General features: G+C 44.5%; 1 protein-coding gene across 3 annotated transcripts in view; it reads left to right on the plus strand.

Annotated features, from left to right (window-relative positions):
• The first annotated feature begins 2475 nt into the window (after positions 1-2475).
• Positions 2476-19380, plus strand: part of capn10 (calpain 10) — a 44498-nt gene continuing 27593 nt past the window's right edge. For 2 of the 3 annotated variants that reach the window (XR_013547996.1, XM_078410234.1), the window contains exons 1-3: positions 2476-2603; positions 9530-9747; positions 10978-11109. Coding sequence is in view for 2 of the 3 variants with exons in the window: in XM_078410234.1 (XP_078266360.1) it covers positions 9607-9747; positions 10978-11109 (273 nt within the window). In the remaining variant the exon portion in view is untranslated. The remainder of the gene's footprint in view (positions 2604-9529; positions 9748-10977; positions 11110-19380) is intronic. The other variant, XM_078410235.1, reaches the window with a different exon arrangement.

A 19380-nucleotide genomic window follows, 5' to 3' on the forward strand; every position in this document is an offset into this window, starting at 1 on the left:
TTGATAAAACGAAGACAACGAAAGCTGTGGGAGCACGTGCGTTTGTGTGTGCGCAACTTATCCGACCCTCATGAAATTGCATTTTGCCCATTCCGGCCCGTGACCTAAAATGAGTTTGACACCCCTGCTCTAAACCAATGTTTTGTATAACTTAACCTTTATGAACATGCAAGTTACTGAAGCATGCATGTAAACCATTGACTTCTAATATCTTCTCACTTGCTTTACTATTCCAACTTAACGCTTCTTAAACTAAATCACAAAACTCATGAATTGGACTCGGATATCACCTGTAGGAATGAATTAGCCAGATTCACTCTTTGGTAGGGGGTAGTCTCTAAGTTTCAAACTTAATTTCCTCCTCCATGCGAAGCACGTTCCCGGGTTGTCGATGCTGACGTCTCAGTCTGCCCTTTTATACTATTTTTTCCTTCCATCTTCTAATGGAAGCCTTTGTTCTAACCCAAGGCTCTCGTGACTGAAGTCAATCATTTCAAGTTGTCACTCCAAGGGCTGAATAAACTAAATACATCTTTGTTCCTTATCAGGCTAGAGAGTTCCTAATTGCGTTGCCTGTTCATATTACCTTCTCATTATAGTTATTTTGCAAAATACCTGTTCTAGACACCTTATCTTCTCAAGGCCACACTGCATACCCATGAAGTTATCTTCAGCTCTACTCCCAGCAGATGACCACATGACCATTTTCACTGCTTCTTTGTTCTCCTGGTCCCAGCGTGTGTGTGTCTCTCTTGCCTTTTTGGGATACTTGACATCAAGTCTCCAGCTGTATCACCTTTCTTCACTAGTGTGTGATGTACAGTTGTTCCCTTGCGCCATTTTTGTAGATTTTTGTTCATCTCAAATGTGAATCTTTTATTAGATTTTTTAAATCCTGGTTTCAACTCATTCATATTTGCAAACTACTCAAATCACAAAATGAAGTCTAAAGAAAATAATTAAGATAACATTGTCTAGTTTTGTGACTGAATGTTTTTTCCCCACACATCTGAAGATGAAACAACGAGATTTCTGAGGTCCATTGGCTTAGAGACCATAAGCCAATGGACCTCAGAAATCTCGTTGTTTCATCTTTCAAGAATAGACCCTCTCGTAAAATATTGTGGGTTTTGTGCACACTTGAAGCTGCAGTCATTCAGACCGGGTATTAAACTGAGATCCCATCAACTTCCCTGAGTGGATGTAAACAAAAATCATTTGACAATGCTTGAAAAAGTGCAGGAAATATATCTGGTATCCTGATCCGTCAAAGAATATAACCAGCCTTAACCTGCTAATGGGAAATGCCCACACTTCCATTAAATACCACCATATTTGGAAAACACACGCAAAGTTCCAAGTCCCAGGGCTGCTGGTCGCTTTTCACGGAACTTTGCTAACGATATTGCTGTTAGATTGAAATTCAGTAGCAGATCACAGACTTGCAACCGTACCTCCACATTTACGCTGGGGTCTTTGCTCAGTTTGTTCAAAACACCAAGTTGGTTCACTTTAATGCAGATAAATTGCTGTGACAGACATAGGTATTAGCTGATTTGAAAGTAACTGAGTTTAAACATTTTAAATTTTAATAACGTTTTGATTCATTGATATTAGTTTTTGAATGAGCATTTATAGTCCCTGATGTGTATCAGGGTTATACGTGTTTTTTGGGGGATACGTTTATTCGTGTGGATGGGACTGATGAAACCTCTTCCCCAAGTGGTGATGTACGCCTGGTTTTGCTGCCACGTGAAGCCTGCCTATTTTTGACCCACAAGGAAATTGCCACCGGTGAATCCTTAAACTGTAAGTGTGTATTTATCCCTTGCTTAGGTTAGCGCAAGCAGTGGGAATAAGTTTTGCTCACTTGCCATGAAGTCACGCACAAATGAGCTCCACATCCTCCAAATTACAAGAGAGACTACACCTCAAAGGTTCATTTTGTTTTTTAAAAAAATCTCCTGTGCAATATTCTATTTGCAATATGCAATATGCAATATATTCTGTGCAATATTCTATTTGCAATATGCAATATGTTCTGTGCAATATTATATTTGCAATATGCAATATGTTCTGGGCAATATACTATTTGCAATATGCAATATGTTTTGTGCAATATTCTATTTGCAATATGCAATATGTTCCGTGCAATATTCTATTTGCAATATGCAATATGTTCTGTGCAATATTCTATTTGCAATTTGCAATATGTTTTGTGCAATATTCTATTTGCAATATGCAATATGTTCTGTGCAATATTCTATTTGCAATATGCAATATGTTCTGTACAATATTCTATTTGCAATATGTTCTGTGCAATATTCTATTTAAATGCAAGCCTGAGGTTTTCCCAATAAATGTGCTAGTTTCTGGTGGTTGATGTTGCGGTAGCATCAGCACTGGTCCATTTCTGATCTGGATGCTGGTGTTTGACAGGGAGGAGGGGGAGGGAGGGAGGGACGGACGGAAGGAGGAGGGGGTGTAGTTGTAGTTCAGGGCGTTGTACGGGCTCTTCAATGGCCCGGGGCGGGGTGACTGAAGGCGCTTGTCCTCCACCCGAGGAACATCGTGCACCGACCCCGCCGCTGTCGCCGCCTCAGGTAATCAGTTCAGCGCTGAAATCTTGCGCCAGCCTTGTTTTTCCTGCTTTGTTTTGAAGCGACACCTGACGCTGGAAATATCCGACAGGACAGGGACTGGGTGTTGTGAGAAATCTCGGGCCTCGCTCGGATCCTCGGCCTCGGCGCTCGAGTGGACGCAGGCCCGGCAGGGTGCTGCCCCCAGCCCCGGCAGGACATTGACCGCAGGGCGCTGACCGCGGGCCCGGCCCGGCAGGACACTGACCGCAGGGTGCTGCCCCCAGCCCCGGCAGGACATTGACCGCAGGCCCGGCCCGGCAGGACATTCCCTTGCAAGGGGTGACATAGAATCAGGAGATGTTGAATCAGTATGGATAGAAATGAGAAATTGTAAGGGTAAAAAGACCCTAATGGGAGTTATCTATAGGCCCCCAAACAGTAGCCTCGACATAGGGTGCAAGTTGAATCAGGAGATAAAATTGGCGTGTCAAAAATGTAATGCTACGGTGGTTATGGGAGATTTCAACATGCAGGTAGACTGGGAAAATCAGGTTGGAAATGGACCCCAGGAAAGAGAGTTTGTAGAGTGCCTTCGAGATGGATTCTTAGAACAGCTTGTACTGGAGCCTACCAGGGAGAAGGCAATTCTGGATTTAGTGTTGTGTAATGATCCTGATCTGATAAGGGGACTAGAGGTAAAAGAGCCATTAGGAGGCAGTGATCACAACATGATAAGTTTTACTCTGCAAATGGAAAGGCAGAAGGGAAAATCGGAAGTGTCGGTATTACAGTATAGCAAAGGGGATTACAGAGGCATGAGGCGGGAGCTGGCCAAAATTGATTGGAAGGAGGCCCTAGCAGGGAAGACGGTAGAACAGCAATGGCAGGTATTCCTGGGAATAATGCAGAGGTTGCAGGATCAATTTATTCCAAAGAGGTGGAAAGACTCTAAGGGGAGTAAGAGACACCTGTGGCTGACAAGGGAAGTCAGGGACAGCATAAAAATTAAGGAGAGGAAGTATAACATAGCAAAGAAGAGTGGGAAGACAGAGGATTGGGACTCTTTTAAAGAGCAACAAAAGTTAACTAAAAAGGCAATACGAGGAGAAAAGATGAGGTACGAGGGTAAACTAGCCAATAATATAAAGGAGGATAGCAAAAGTTTTTTTAGGTACGTGAAGAGGAAAAAAATAGTCAAGGCAAATGTGGGTCCCTTGAAGACAGAAGCAGGGGAATTTATTATGGGGAACAAAGAAATGGCAGACGAGTTAAACCGTTACTTTGGATCTGTCTTCACTGAGGAAGATACACACAATCTCCCAAATGTTCTAGGGGCTGGAGAACCTAGGGTGATGGAGGAACTGAAGGAAATCCACATTAGGCAGGAAATGGTTTTGGGTAGACTGATGGGACTGAAGGCTGATAAATCCCCAGGGCCTGATGGTCTGCATCCCAGAGTACTTAAGGAGGTGGCTCTAGAAATAGTGGAAGCATTGGAGATCATTTTTCAATGTTCTATAGATTCAGGATCAGTTCCTGTGGATTGGAGAATAGCAAATGTTATCCCACTTTTTAAGAAAGGAGGGAGAGAGAAAACGGGTAATTATAGACCAGTTAGTCTGACATCAGTGGTGGGGAAAATGCTGGAGTCAATTATAAAAGAAGAAATTGCTGAGCATTTGGATAGCAGTAACGGGATCGTTCCGAGTCAGCATGGATTTACGAAGGGGAAATCATGCTTGACAAATCTACTGGAATTTTTTGAGGATGTAACTAGGAAAATTGACAAGGGAGAGTCAGTGGATGTGGTGTACCTCGACTTTCAGAAAGCCTTCGACAAGGTCCCACATAGGAGATTAGTGGGCAAAATTAGGGCACATGGTATTGGGGGTAGGGTACTGACATGGATAGAAAATTGGTTAACAGACAGAAAGCAAAGAGTGGGGATAAATGGGTCCCTTTCGGAATGGCAGGCAGTGACCAGTGGGGTACCGCAAGGTTCGGTGCTGGGACCCCAGCTATTTACGATATACATTAATGACTTAGACGAAGGGATTAAAAGTACCATTAGCAAATTTGCAGATGATACTAAGTTGGGGGGTAGTGTGAATTGTGAGGAAGATGCAATAAGGCTGCAGGGTGACCTGGACAGGTTGTGTGAGTGGGCGGATACATGGCAGATGCAGTTTAATGTAGATAAGTGTGAGGTTATTCACTTTGGAAGTAAGAATAGAAAGGCAGATTATTATCTGAATGGTGTCAAGTTAGGAGGAGGGGGAGTTCAACGAGATCTGGGTGTCCTAGTGCATCAGTCAATGAAAGGAAGCATGCAGGTTCAGCAGGCAGTGAAGAAAGCCAATGGAATGTTGGCCTTCGTAACAAGAGGAGTTGAGTATAGGAGCAAAGAGGTCCTTCTACAGTTGTACCGGGCCCTGGTGAGACCGCACCTGGAGTACTGTGTGCAGTTTTGGTCTCCAAATTTGAGGAAGGATATTCTTGCTATGGAGGGCGTGCAGCGTAGGTTCACTAGATTAATTCCCGGAATGGCGGGACTGTCGTATGTTGAAAGGCTGGAGCGATTGGGCTTGTATACACTGGAATTTAGAAGGATGAGGGGGGATCTTATTGAAACATATAAGATAATTAGGGGATTGGACACATTAGAGGCAGATAACATGTTCCCAATGTTGGGGGAGTCCAGAACAAGGGGCCACAGTTTGAGAATAAGGGGTAGGCCATTTAGAACGGAGATGAGGAAGAACTTTTTCAGTCAGAGGGTGGTGAAGGTGTGGAATTCTCTGCCTCAGAAGGCAGTGGAGGCCAGTTCGTTGGATGCTTTCAAGAGAGAGCTGGATAGAGCTCTTAAGGATAGCGGAGTGAGGGGGTATGGGGAGAAGGCAGGAACGGGGTACTGATTGATAGTGATCAGCCATGATCGCATTGAATGGCGGTGCTGGCTCGAAGGGCTGAATGGCCTACTCCTGCACCTATTGTCTATTGTCTATTGTCTATTGACACTGCCCGCAGGCCCGGCCCGGCAGGACACTGACCGCAGGCCCTGTAGGACACTGACCGCAGGGCGCTGACCGCGGGCCCGGCCCGGCAGGACACTGCCCACAGGGCGCTGACCGCGGGCCCGGCCCGGCAGGACACTGCCCGCGGGCCCGGCCCGGCAGGACACTGACCGCAGGCCCTGTAGGACACTGACCGCAGGGCGCTGACCGCGGGCCCGGCCCGGCAGGACACTGCCCGCAGGCCCGGCCCGGCAGGACACTGCCCGCAGGCCCGGCCCGGCAGGACACTGCCCGCAGGCGGCCGCCTCTCAACAATAAGCCAAGGCAACGCACGCCGAAGGATTAATGTCCCCAGAGTGAGAATAAACCGCGGGAACCCGAAGCTGAACCCCTTACACAGTGAACCCTTTACACCGTCCAGTGTGTAAGATGAGGACAATTCCAGATATGCCCCAAATCACAATCCACACATGACTGCAAACTATCACTGTGTCTGTCCCGAAAACCGAGACAACTCGTTTAATGCACGTGTATCATTGGGGGAAAAAGCGTTTCCGCTGAAAGGGTCATTTCAGTGACAATTCTGTTTATAATAAACATTACAATATTCCACGAAGGATTAGTTGGTGCCACCTACCATTACATTGCACAAAACAATACACAGGTTGAAGGAAGTGTGATGCTGCAGATATAATAAAGCAAGGCTGATGATGAGAGAATAAGCATTGCAAAATTTTATAATTGCCATATAGCAGGTTGAGAGAATCAGCAAAACAAATTCTGTACAGTTCTTAAAACATTACTTTCATTTGTTTTCTTTTGGTGATTATTTGTTTTAACAGTTCATTTTGATAATTTATTATGTCACTGCATTGGCAACAGAACAGTGATGACTTGCAGTTCTAATGTAGAGCCAGAACAGCAATGATGTAAGGAGTAGTTGCAGAATGGTCATTAATAGATACTTAAACAGTGTAATGTTGATAGTTTAATCGGGGTGAAGTACCGCGATATGTTGCCTCCGGCATTTGCAGCGCTTCATAGGAACCAAAATATGAGAAAATAGAAGCAGGAGTAGGTCACTTGAACCCCTCGAGCCTTCCCTGACATATTGAATGCCCCTAAGTTTAATCTTTTCTGTGCCAATTCTTCATATTCTTTAAATCACCAATCTTTCAAAAATATATCTATTTTCTCTTCAAATACTTCCAGTGCTGGGAAACACCAGTGTCTGATGCAGAATTTCAGACATTCGCCATCGTCAATGAGGAGAAATTTCTGCGCACCTCAGTTTTAAACCATTGCCCCCTTATTTTGTAACTATGTTAAGACTTATGATAACATCTATCTTAACATGCTTTGAATCTTATGTTTGAATCGGTTCAACTTTTATTTCTCTACTCTAAAGAATCCAGATTTAACTGTTTTGACGGTTCATGATAGGACAAACTTCGTATCCTGGGAACTAGTCTAATGAATCTTGTCTGAACTGCCTCCAATGGTGATATATTTTTAAATAAACTTTCTCTGTACTTTACTCACTTGCCTTTTCTCTACCTTTAGACAATGGTTTGCATTTTGTTTCTCTTACCAAAGTCGGCTGTGAAGAAGCTGGTGAATCTCTGGAATTCTCTGCCCAAGAGAATGATGGAGGCCAGATCACTGGATGTATTAAAGATGGAGATAGATAAATATTTGGAAGATTGAGGAATTGAGGGTTAAAGGAACCTGGCACAGAAGAGGTGTTGAAGCAGAGTTTAGCCGTTACATAGCGAAGTAGGCTTGAGGGGGACTTGGTGGCTCCTCCTATTTTTTGGTGTTGTTGAAGTGCACAATGTTAAACTAATTTGCCTGTTCTTTTTGCTAACTCAGTTTATGTTGCAGATTATTCCAAATATCCTCTTTGCAGCATACCTTTCCACCTATTTTTTTAATCTCATCAGCAAATTTACCTTCCCACCTATTTCCATCTCATTAGCAAACTTGAATATCTTGCACCGCATTCCCCTCCCAAAGTCATTAATATAGATAATAAGTAGTTGAGGGCAAAGGAGTGCTCCTTAGGCATATTTCTCACCTGAGAAAGACCTACTAATTCTGATTCAGTCTTCTGTGTGGTAACCAGCCTGCAATCCATGTTAACATACTTCCCCAATATGATGAGCTCACATTATCATCATCATCATATATATACAGCCGGAAACAGGCCTTTTCGGCCCACCAAGTCCGTGCCGCCCAGCGATCCCCGTACATTAACACTATCCTACACCCACTAGGGACAATTTTAACATTTACCCAGCCAATTAACCTACATACCTGTACGTACATGGCACCTTATTCAATGCCAACAGGAAATCCAAATACAATGCATCGACAGGCTTCCTCACACTGTACTTGTTGTGTGGCCATAAGTTTGTTAAGCATGATTTTCCTCTCTTAATTTATTTCCTTTCATAAAATCATGTTGATTTGTTTGCGTTACGTTTTTCTATTTTCTTCATGATTATAGACTTCGGCATTTCCCAACTACAGTCATTAAGCTAACTGGCCGAAAGTTTCCTGCTTTTTCTCTCCCTCGCTTCTTGAGCTAGGGCATCACATTTGGGCCTTCACAATCTGCCAGCACCCTACTGTACCTTAAACTCTGAAAATTTTCAGCCAATGTTTCTGCTATCTCAGCAGCCACTTTCTTCAAAACACTTGAATTTGGTCCTGATGCCATCTGTTTCTTCCAATATTCTCTTAAAACTAGTCCACCTGCTAAAAGACACAACGTGCTAGAATCTCAATGGGTTTGGCAGCATCTCTGGAGAGCATAAATCCATGTTCTCCGGAGATGTTGCCTGACCCGCTGAGTTACTCCAGTGCTTTGTGTCTTTTTTTTTGTAAACCGACATCTGCAGCTCCTTTTGTCTCCTCTGTCGTCCATCTGCAATCATTGAGATGCTTGCAGTGTCATTCGCTGTGAAGAATGATGCAGAATATTGGTTTAAATTACTTGCCATTTCCTTTTTTGTCTTGTCGAATTATACAGCGGGATATAGATCAATTGCAGATATGAACAGAGAAATGGTAGAATGAGTTTAATCTGGGCAAGTGTGAGATGTTACATTTTCAGAGATTAAATTTAAGGGAAAGGTATATCGCAAATGGCAGAACCTTTAGTAGCTTGATGTACAGGGGAATCTTGAGTTGCATGTCCATAACTCTGAAAGTGGCAACAGGAATAGATAAGTGGTAAAGAAGCCATATGGTATTCTTGCCTTCATTGGTTGGGCCTTTGAGTATAAGAGTCTGGAAGTCATGTTACAGCTGTATAAAATTTTGGTTTGGTTGCAAATGTGGTAGTTCTAGTCGCCCCGTTACAGTTAGGATGTGAAGGATTTGGAGAAGGCACAGGAGAAGTTCACTGGAATGTTGCCTGGGCTAGCGTATTTGCTATGAGGAGAGATTGGACAAACTTGCATTGCTTTTTCTGAAGTATCGAAGGCTGAGGAGAAACCTAAGAAGATGTTTATAAAATTATAAGAGACATCGGGTAAATAGAGTCTCTTTTACAGGGTAGAAATGTCAAACACTGGAGCCCATAGCTCTTAAGGATAGAGAAGGAAAGATTATCGGAGATGTGAGGCAAGTTGTTTTACACAGAGGGTGGTAGTTTTCAGGAATGACCTGCTTGGGTTGATGATGTAAGTGCCAGACATGATACTGACATTTAAAATGCATTTAGACAGGAACATGAGCATGCACAGTATGGAGGGATAAGGAACAGACGCAGGCAGATGAGGTGGCTTCATAGTTGTCACCGATATTGTGGGCTGATGGGTCTGTGCAGATATTGTGATATTATTTTCCTGATCATTCATCCATAATTGAAAAAAATTGTATTGTGTTTCAGCCATTCACCTTATAATGATCTTATTTTATTCTCAGTCTAAAGAAGAAACTGACAAAGCCAAAATCCCATCCTGCTGAGATTCCTTTGAGCATGTGTGAAAACGTCTGTGACAATGATCATTTCAGATATGGAGACTCCAGAGAGATCACAGTTTGAAGATGCTGACTTCCCTGCCACCAGCACGTCTCTGTTTTCTAGTTATTCCACACCCATTGCCAAATTCTATGGTGAAATTTCATGGTTGCGACCACAGGTGTGAATCTGTTTTAAAGGAGCCTCAGGAATGCTTTCAGAGGCTCACATGATTGTTGGTGCTTACATTGCTTACATATAAATCCTTTTTATATTCTGCAATATCCCACACTGATGTTTGGTATAGTTTACAGAGCAATTGAATGACTGAATTTTATCTTCCTAGTGAATGGGGGGAAGTTTAAGTTCCCAGGTTTAAGTGAGTCTTTTAGCTGTAGAGCAGATACATAATTTAATTACACAATGCTATTGGTAGTTATCATTGAGGCACTTTAGTCCATGTGGGTAATAGCAGACCCAATAAAATGACACACGATTGACTTAATCTGATTATTCTGTGTTTCACACATTTTGGGATGAAAAATGAGAAGGAAAGATGATTAAAATTAAACAGTATCATTTTGACCGGGGAGCAGGTGTTGTGATCTGTGTTTTTACATACACCTGTATTTGAAGGTAGTAGAACACATTGATAATGTCATTAAAGAAGATCGCTTCCATACAGATGCAAGCAAAGAAAAAAAAGGGGAGAATATTATTTTAATGACTTTATAAATCACCTGGCTCTGCGGCATTTTGAATATTCCCATTAAATCGGGGCACTAGATTGTAGAAGTAATGAGGTTTCAGAGGTGAATTCAGCAAGAATGAGACACTTCAACGTGTGACGAGAGAAGCTGTAATAACTGAGAAGGTTCAGAGTGATTTAATAATGATGTTCAAATCATGAGGGATTATGTTTGTGTGAATAAGGTGAAGTTCTTTTTATTGCTTGGAAACATGGTAACAAATTTACAAAAATTGGCAAACTAATCTGATGTGATAAGGAGAAATACTGAATAATGAGATTGGCAGAGAGGCAGACGGAAGCAGATTCAGCAGGAACTTATGGGGGAATACCAGGAGAATGAGAATGAATTGAACACTTGAATTGGCAGAGGCACATTGAGGCTTACAACTTCTTTTGGGCATGTGGGTAATTCTTTAACATTATTTATTAAAGAATGATTTTTGCACATATATTTTTGAAACATTTAAATGAAGTCGTCCTTTTGCAACATGAATTAGCTTAAGCTTAACTATAATCTTGAATCTACATTAGAATTTAAATATGTTGCTGTTCAAATTTTCAAAGAATGCCTGAAGAGGTGATTGTTGTAAAGTAAGTTGGGGCCTGAGTCCTCGACTGACTTTGTGTGTTATCTGACTTTTATTTGTTTGGAACTTCTAGGAAATTGCAAAATCTCCTCGGTTGTTCTCAGAAAAACTGCAGGATGGACAGATCAAGCAAGGTCTTTTAGGAGATTGCTGGTTCTTATGTGCATGTGAAGCTTTGCATAAGAACAGACTGCTGTTGGAAAAGGTACTTCAATTGAAAGTATTTAGAGCTAATTGTAATATTGATGAAAGGAATGCATAACTTTTACTTGTAATCCTTTTACCTTCTGCTTTGACAGCTGTTTTGGGGCTGGAGAAGAGTCTCCATTTGAGCATTTGCTTTAATTAGGAATTCAAGAATAAGCTGATGTTGCTAGCAGTATGTTAATTTGGCATGGACTTCATTTTATTCCGAAATGTTTGAGCACCACAGGTGATAAAGCATGGTTCTTTAAAAGCAACAAAAGAAGTGTGTATGACGGGGCATAGTGCTCTATCTCTTCCACCGAATGGTTCAGTGATTGTACTTTTGGCTCAAAACTTGTGGACTCAAACTTCAGTCCAAAAGGCTGATACTTCAAGGTGGAATTGAAGGACGTTGTATTATTGGAGGTGCAGTTTCTCACATAAGATATCAGGTTCTAGAGGACATGTCATGAGTTTTGAAGATGTAAAGAGATGCTCACTTTTGTGCACTGATCAGAATATATCTGACCATCTACACCCCACAACAGATTGCCTGGTTTCCCCTTGGCTGCAGGGAAAATGGATTGTTATGTTGCCTCGAAAGTGTCAATCTTTCAATGGAGAAAGTAAAAAAAACTGCTGATGCTGCAAATCTGAAATTCAATCAGAAAATGACGTGGGTGAAGGGAGTAAAAGTAACATTAGCAAATTTGCAGATGACACAAAGCTGGATGGCAGTGTGAAGTGTGAGGATGCTATGAGGATGCAGGGTGACTTGGACAGGTTGTGTGAGTGGGCAGGTGCATGGCAGATGCAGTTTAATGTGGATAAATGTGAGGTTATCCACTTTGGTGGTAAGAATAGGAAGGCAGATTATTATCAAGTTAGGAAATGGGGAAGTACAAAGAGATCTGGGTGTCCTTGTTCAAGAGTCACTAAAAGTAAGCATGCAGATACAGCAGGCAGTGAAGAAAGCTAATGACATGTTAGAGAATAGATAAAAGACAATAGGTGCAGGAGTAGACCATTCGGACTTCGAGCCAGCACCGCCGTTCAATGTGATCATGGCTGATCATTCACAATCAGTACCCCGTTCTTGCCTTCTCCCCATACCCCCTGACTCCACTATCTTTAAGAGCTCTATCTAGCTCTCTCTTGAAAGCATCCAGAGAATTGGCCTTCACTGCCTAATGAGGCAGAGAATCCCACAGATTTACAACTCTGACTGAAAATGTTTTTCCTCATCTCCTTTCTAAATAGCCTACCCCTTATTCTTAAACTGTGTATACAAGCCTAGTCGCTCCAGTTTTCCAACATACGACAGTCCTGCAATTCCGGGAATTAACCTAGTGAACCTACGCTGCATTAATGTTGGCCATTATGACAAGAGGAGTTGAGTATAGGAGCAAAGAGATCCTTCTGTAGTTGTATGGGGCCCTAGTGAGACCGTACCTGGAGTAATGTGTGCAGTTTTGGTCTCCAAATTTGAGAAAGGACATTCTTGCTATTGAGGGAGTGCAGCGTAGGTTCACTAGGTTAATTCCCGGAATGGCGGGACTGTCATATGTTGAAAGACTGGAGCGACTAGGCTTGTATACACTGGAATTTAGAAGGATGAGAGGGGATCTTATTGAAACATATAAGATTATTAAGGGATTGGACACGCTAGAGGCAGGAAACATGTTCCCAATGTTGGGGGAGTCCAGAACCAGGGGCCACAGTTTAAGGATAAGGGGTAGGCCTTTTAGAACGGAGATGAGGAAAAACTTTTTCACTCAAGAGAGTTGTAAATCTGTGGAATTCTCTGCCTCAGAAGGCAGTGGGGGCCAATTCTCTGGATGCTATCAAGAGAGAGTTAGATGGAGCTAGTGGAGTCAGGAGGTATGGGGAGAGGGCAGGAACGGGGTACTGATTGTGAATGATTAGCCATGATTACGTTGAATGGCAGTGCTGGCTTGAAGGGCCGAATGGCCTACTCCTGCACCTATTGTCTATGGTTGAAACACTTAACAGGTAAGATAGCATCAGTGGAATGAGAAACTGTTAACATTTCTTGTGAAAGACAATAGTCAAGTCAAGTCAAGTCAATTTATTTGTATAGCACATTTAAAAACAACCCACGTTGACCAAAGTGCTGCACATCTGACTAGGAAAAAAAAGAAACATACAGTGGCAGGCAGCCAAACACAACGGCGCGGCCATCTTGAACAAAATGTTAATTCAATCACCCACAGTCTAACAATAAAAGCACTAAACAGGCACCCAAATTACCCAACCCCAAAAACCCCCCAAAACACAGTCCAACAATAGAAGCATTAAATAGGCATTCAAATCACACACCCCAAAACCCCCAAAAACACAGTCCAACAATAAAAGCATCAAACAGGCACTCAAACCACCCAACCCCAAAAACACACAAAAAAAGAAACATCCATCAAAGAAACATCCATCACAGTGAGTCTCCTCCAGTCCTCTCTCTCCTCACTGTGATGGAAGGCCACAATGTCTTTCCCTTCTCCTGCTGTCCTCGCCCGCAGTCAGGTTGTTGTGGTTGCAGGCCGCACCGGACGGTCCACAGCGGGCCGAGCCCAAGGCGCGTCGCGTCGCAGCCGCTCCCGCAGCCTCCGAAGACGGCCGGCTCCGCCGATGATAAGTCCGATCCGGGGCGGGCGAACACGCTGCTGCTGCCGCTGTTGCTGCACGTCGGGGCGGTCGTGGCTCCCGACATTGAAGCGCCCGCCCAGCAGAGAAATATCCCGCGGCCATCTTAGGCCGCGCCGGACGGTGAAATGTCCGCGCCCCAAGCCCCGCGATCCGGGGCGGGCGAACACGCTGCCGCTGCCGGAGCTCCCGATGTCGGCATCCATGCGGCCCGAGCCTAAGGCGAGTCGCAGCCGCTCCCGCAGCCTCCGAAGACGGCCGGCTCCGGTGATGGTAAGTCCGATCCACGGACTTGGATGGTAAGTCCGATGGAGGCCGACAGCTCCAGGAGTTGGGCCGATGGTAGGCCGCAGCAGGAACGGCGACACGGCCCAGAAAACAAAGGTCGGGTCTCCGTTCGGAAGGGACACATATTTACAGTGTTAGTAAATATGTGTTAGTTTCCCCCTCCCCCCCACATACACACATAGTACACAAACACAAAAACACCACATCACAACTACAACTAAGACAAAAAAAACAACAAAAACACAAAGACAAATGGACCGCAGGTGAGCGGCAGCTGCTAGGGCAGTGCCGCCATTTTGTAATGTAATAGACAATAGGTGCAGGAGTAGGCCATTCGGCCCTTCGAGCCAGACCCTGCAACAAAACTGGGAGAAAAAAAAACACGTCGGCTTTAAATTGCCAGGATTGTAGGGAAGGAATATATAAGACAAATGGAATTTCTCTGTTTGGGCAAGGCCAGGGTTGCCATGGTGATACGTTTATTTATGAAGTCTTCTGTTTGCTAGAAAATGGAAGGAAATAAGGGAGAGAGACTAAAAACAAAGAAGGATGTTTAAAACTGTGAAAGACAGAGCTGCAAGAAAGGTCCAGCTGGTCAGGATGTGCCAGTGGAGAGGGGAAATCTGAGTCGACATTCCAAATGCATGACTTGCAGCAGAACTGGCCTGTCCAGATAGAAACAGAGAAAGTGAGTTACTTTTGAGTTATTCATTTTGAGTCCAGAAGGCTCTCGTGTGTCAAGTCAGAAGATGAGGTTATATTGGGCCATGTTGTTACAGGGCAGGAGGCTGCAGACAGAACAGGCAGAGTGAATGGAAAATTAAAGTGATACATTCTTGGGACAAGTCCCATAGCGAGCCCCTGTTACAGGTTTACATGTGACTTGTTTACATTGTCCAGTTCCCAGCCTCAACCATGAGGTCATGTAACGAGCGATAATAGTAATTTGGCTCGGGTGTAAGGCTAATATATTGGAATGTACTTCCTAACATTCTTGGGTATGGCAGATGACGTTGGGTGTCAGATTTCGGGTGAATTTTGTACATGATTTCAAATTTGGATTCATACTGACTTGTTCCTATGAACTAAGCTTCATATCTCTTGTTAACCTTTCAACTAGGTGACTTCATCAACAGCTTCTCACCAGGTCAACCCTGGCCTCACTCTATCAAATATACTCTTTTGTGCTGTCCATTTCTCACTCAAACCTCTGCAGCATTAAACTAACAAGGTTCCCCTCTCTCTAAGTTCTGACATTTTTCATTTTCAGAGATGCTGCCTGACCTGTTGAATGTTTTCAGCACTTTTTGTTCATTGCACTTTGAAATGACTTATTTGGCTGCAGAATAGTTTACACTGTCCTGTGATCAAATTAAGTGCCACTTCACTGGGTTTCTTAATTATCCAGTGGTATGTAGAGTTACTCGCCCATTCTGTCTATTTAGCTTGGTACCTATGCCTCCTGTAGATACAGATTCCCTTGAATTTGAGAATAATGCAGCAACAACAACTTCTCGTTCAACGTCATAAAAACCACAAAGCTAATTGTTGACTCAAGAAAGATGAAGTCAGGACCACATGCCAGCTGTCATCAGTGGATGGAGAGAATAAGCAGTTTCAAGCTCACGGGCATTGATACCTCAGGTGACCTGTACCGAGAACAGCACGCAGATAAAATGACAAAGGAGGAGTGCCAATGCCTCTGCCTTCTTTGAAGTTTAAAGAGATTTGGCGTGTCACCAAAATCTCTTAACAAACTTCTGCAGATGCACTGTATAAAGTATCCCGACTGGCTGCTTGTTATGGCATTTCCAATGTACAGGAATGTAAGAGGCTGCTGGACTCAGCCCAGACCATCCTGGGCATAGCCCTCCCCACCACAAAAAGGCATCTAAATGAGTTGCTGCCTCAGAATGTGGTATTTATCAGCGAGGATGCCCACCATCCAGGCCATGCCTCTTCTTGCTCCACTGACCAGCAAGAGGGCAGAAGCCTGTACTCAGGTCACACACCATCAGCTTCAGGAACAGTTACTTCCTTACAACTAACAGATTATTGAAACAACTTGTGTGACCGTAATAACAACTAATGTGACCACCTTGGCAACCCAACACTACGTAACATAGAAACATAGAAAATAGGTGCAGGAGGAGGCCATTCGGTCCTTCGAGCCTGCACCGCCATTCAATATGATCATGGCTGATCATCCAGCTCAGTAACCTGCACCTGCCTTCTCTCCATGCCCCCTGATCCCTTTAGCCACAAAGGCCACATCTAACTCCCTCTTAAATATAGCCAATGAACTGGCCTCAACTACCTTCTGTGGCAGAGAATTCCACAGACTCACCACTCTCTGTGTGAAGAAATGTTTTCTCATCTCGGTCCTAAAAGACTTCCCCCTTATCCTTAAGCTGTGACCCCTGGTTCTGGACTTCCCCAACATCGGGAACAATCCTCCCGCATCTAGCCTCTCCAACCCCTTAAGAATTTTATACGTTTCAATAAGATCCCCCCTCAGTCTTCTAAATTCCAGCGAGTATAAGCCTAGTCTATCCAGTCTTTCTTCATATGAAAGTCCTGCCATCCCAGGGATCAATCTGGTGAACCTTCTCTGTACTCCCTCTAAGGCTAGAATGTCTTTCCTCAGATTAGGAGACCAAAACTGTACACAATACTCTAGGTGCGGTCTCACCAAGGCCCTGTACAATTGCAGCAGAACCTCCCTGCTCCTATACTCAAATCCTCTTGCTATGAATGCTAACATACCATTCGCTTTCTTCACTGCCTGCTGCACCTGCACGCTTGCTTTCAATGACTGGTGCACCATGACACCCAGGTCACGTTGCATCTCCCCTTTTCCTAATTGGCCACCATTCAGGTAATACTCTGCTTTCCTGTTCTTGCCGCCAAAGTGGATAACCTCACATTTATCCACAATATATTGCATCTGCCATGCATTTGCCCACTCTCCTAATCTATCCAAGTCACTCTGCAGCCTCCTAGCATCCTCCTCGCAGCTAACACTGCCACCCAGCTTCGTGTCATCCGCAAACTTAGAGATATTGCATTCAATTCCCTCGTCCAAATCATTAATATATATTGTAAATAACTGGGGTCCCAGCACTGAGCCTTGCGGTACCCCACTAGTCACTGCCTGCCATTCCGAAAAGGACCCGTTTATTCCTACTCTTTGCTTCCTGTCCGCCAACCAATTCTCTATCCACCTCAACACTGAACCCCCAATACCGTGTGCTTTAAGTTTGTACCCCAATCTCCTATGTGGGACCTTGTCGAAGGCCTTCTGAAAGTCCACCTCTTCCACCATCATGGACCTTCTTTTTGTAAATTTTGCACTAATGTCTTGCTTTTTACATTGTCTGTATTTTTTTACCTGTCTTTCAGAATTTTTATGCAATATTTTTAACAGTTTTTTTATGCATTGCCAGAGTCCGTGTGTCTGTGATACCATTACATGCAAAATTTTCATTGTACCTGTATCTCACTGTACTTGTGCATTTCACAATAACCGTGACCTGATTACATGATTAGATTTAGATTTTTTTAGATTTATATTTAGAGATACAGCGCTGAAACAGGCCCTTCGGCCCACCGGGTCCACGCCACCCAGCGATCCCCGCACATTAACACTATCCTACACACACTAGGGATAATTTTTACATTTACCCAGTCAATTAACCTACATACCTGTACGTCTTTGGAGTGTGGGAGGAAACCGAAGATCTCGGAGAAAACCCACGCAGGTCACGGGGAGAAGGTACAAACTCCGTACAGACGGCGCCCGTAGTCAGGATCGAACCTGAGTCTCCGGCGCTGCATTCGCTGTAAGGCAGCAACTCTACCGCTGCGCCACCATGCCGTTTAGTTTAAACAATAGTTCTAATTTTGGTCTTTTGATCAAGAAACTGATAGTTTTAAGAAACAGCTATTCCTGAACCTGGTGGTGTGGGACGTCAGGCCTCGTAAGCAGTGAGAAGAGGGCGTGGCCCAGATAGTGCGAGTCCTTGATAACAGACGCCACCTACCTGAGGCATCACCTTGTGTAGGTGCTTTTGATGGTCGGGAAGATTGTACCCATGATGGTTGTACTGATTCTGTGATGAGTACTATTGCTTATTTTCTAAAACAAAATTCTGCAGGTATTAACTAGATTGAATTTGGGTTCTCTGCATAAGTAGAAAGACAATTGGAAAACAAAATTATTTGTGAGACTATACTCGCAAAACTACCAAATGTGACCTGAGATGGGATATAGCATTGATGCAATTTTCCTTTTCTAATTTTAAATTTATGATGTACCATTACTTTGCTTGTTAAATTAGTTATTTATGTTGACTGCTTGCTGTTTCAATCAATGGTGTAAGCTTGCGCAAAGCATGCTGTCTAGTCTGAAAACAGGAGGAAAGTATTTATTAGATAATTAATTGAAACTATTGAAACCAAAATTGGTTTAATCCTATGATAATAAATCGTACAGAGTTACCTTGGAAACCTTTCAAATTTGCTGCAAGGCAGTCCAAATTTAATTTAATTACTTAAAGTAATTATCATGGTTCACAAATACGATGCTGCTTATGTTTTACAATTGATTGGAGGTTTCATAATGTTAGTTTGCCAGAAATGGCACATGGAGCTATTTATTGTGGCTCTGTAAAGTGTCCAGAATAGCTGCTGCATGCAGCTTGGAAGCTGATTTTTATGGTTTGACTAGACCAAGTGGACCCATTGGGCCCAAACCTCTCCTGCATTGGTGCAGCATCCTCTCCCTCCCTCCCTCCCTCTCCCTCCCCCCCTCCCTCTCCCTCCCCCCCTCCCTCTCCCTCCCCCCCTCTCCCTCCCCCCCTCTCCCTCCCCCCCTCTCCCTCCCCCCCTCTCCCTCCCCCCCTCTCCCTCCCCCCCTCTCCCTCCCCCCCTCTCCCTCCCCCCCTCTCCCTCCCCCCCTCTCCCTCCCCCCCTCTCCCTCCCCCCCTCTCCCTCCCCCCCTCTCCCTCCCCCCCTCTCCCTCCCCCCCTCTCCCTCCCCCCCTCTCCCTCCCCCCTCTCCCTCCCCCCCTCTCCCTCCCCCCTCTCCCTCCCCCCCTCTCCCTCCCCCCCTCTCCCTCCCCCCCTCTCCCTCCCCCCCTCTCCCTCCCCCCCTCTCCCTCCCCCCCTCTCCCTCCCCCCCTCTCCCTCCCCCCCTCTCCCTCCCCCCCTCTCCCTCCCCCCCTCTCCCTCCCCCCCTCTCCCTCCCCCCCTCTCCCTCCCCCCCTCTCCCTCCCCCCCTCTCCCTCCCCCCCTCTCCCTCCCCCCCTCTCCCTCCCCCCCTCTCCCTCCCCCCCTCTCCC

This window comes from Rhinoraja longicauda, chromosome 13 (assembly GCF_053455715.1).
Source record: "Rhinoraja longicauda isolate Sanriku21f chromosome 13, sRhiLon1.1, whole genome shotgun sequence".
Lineage (NCBI taxonomy): Eukaryota > Metazoa > Chordata > Chondrichthyes > Rajiformes > Arhynchobatidae > Rhinoraja > Rhinoraja longicauda.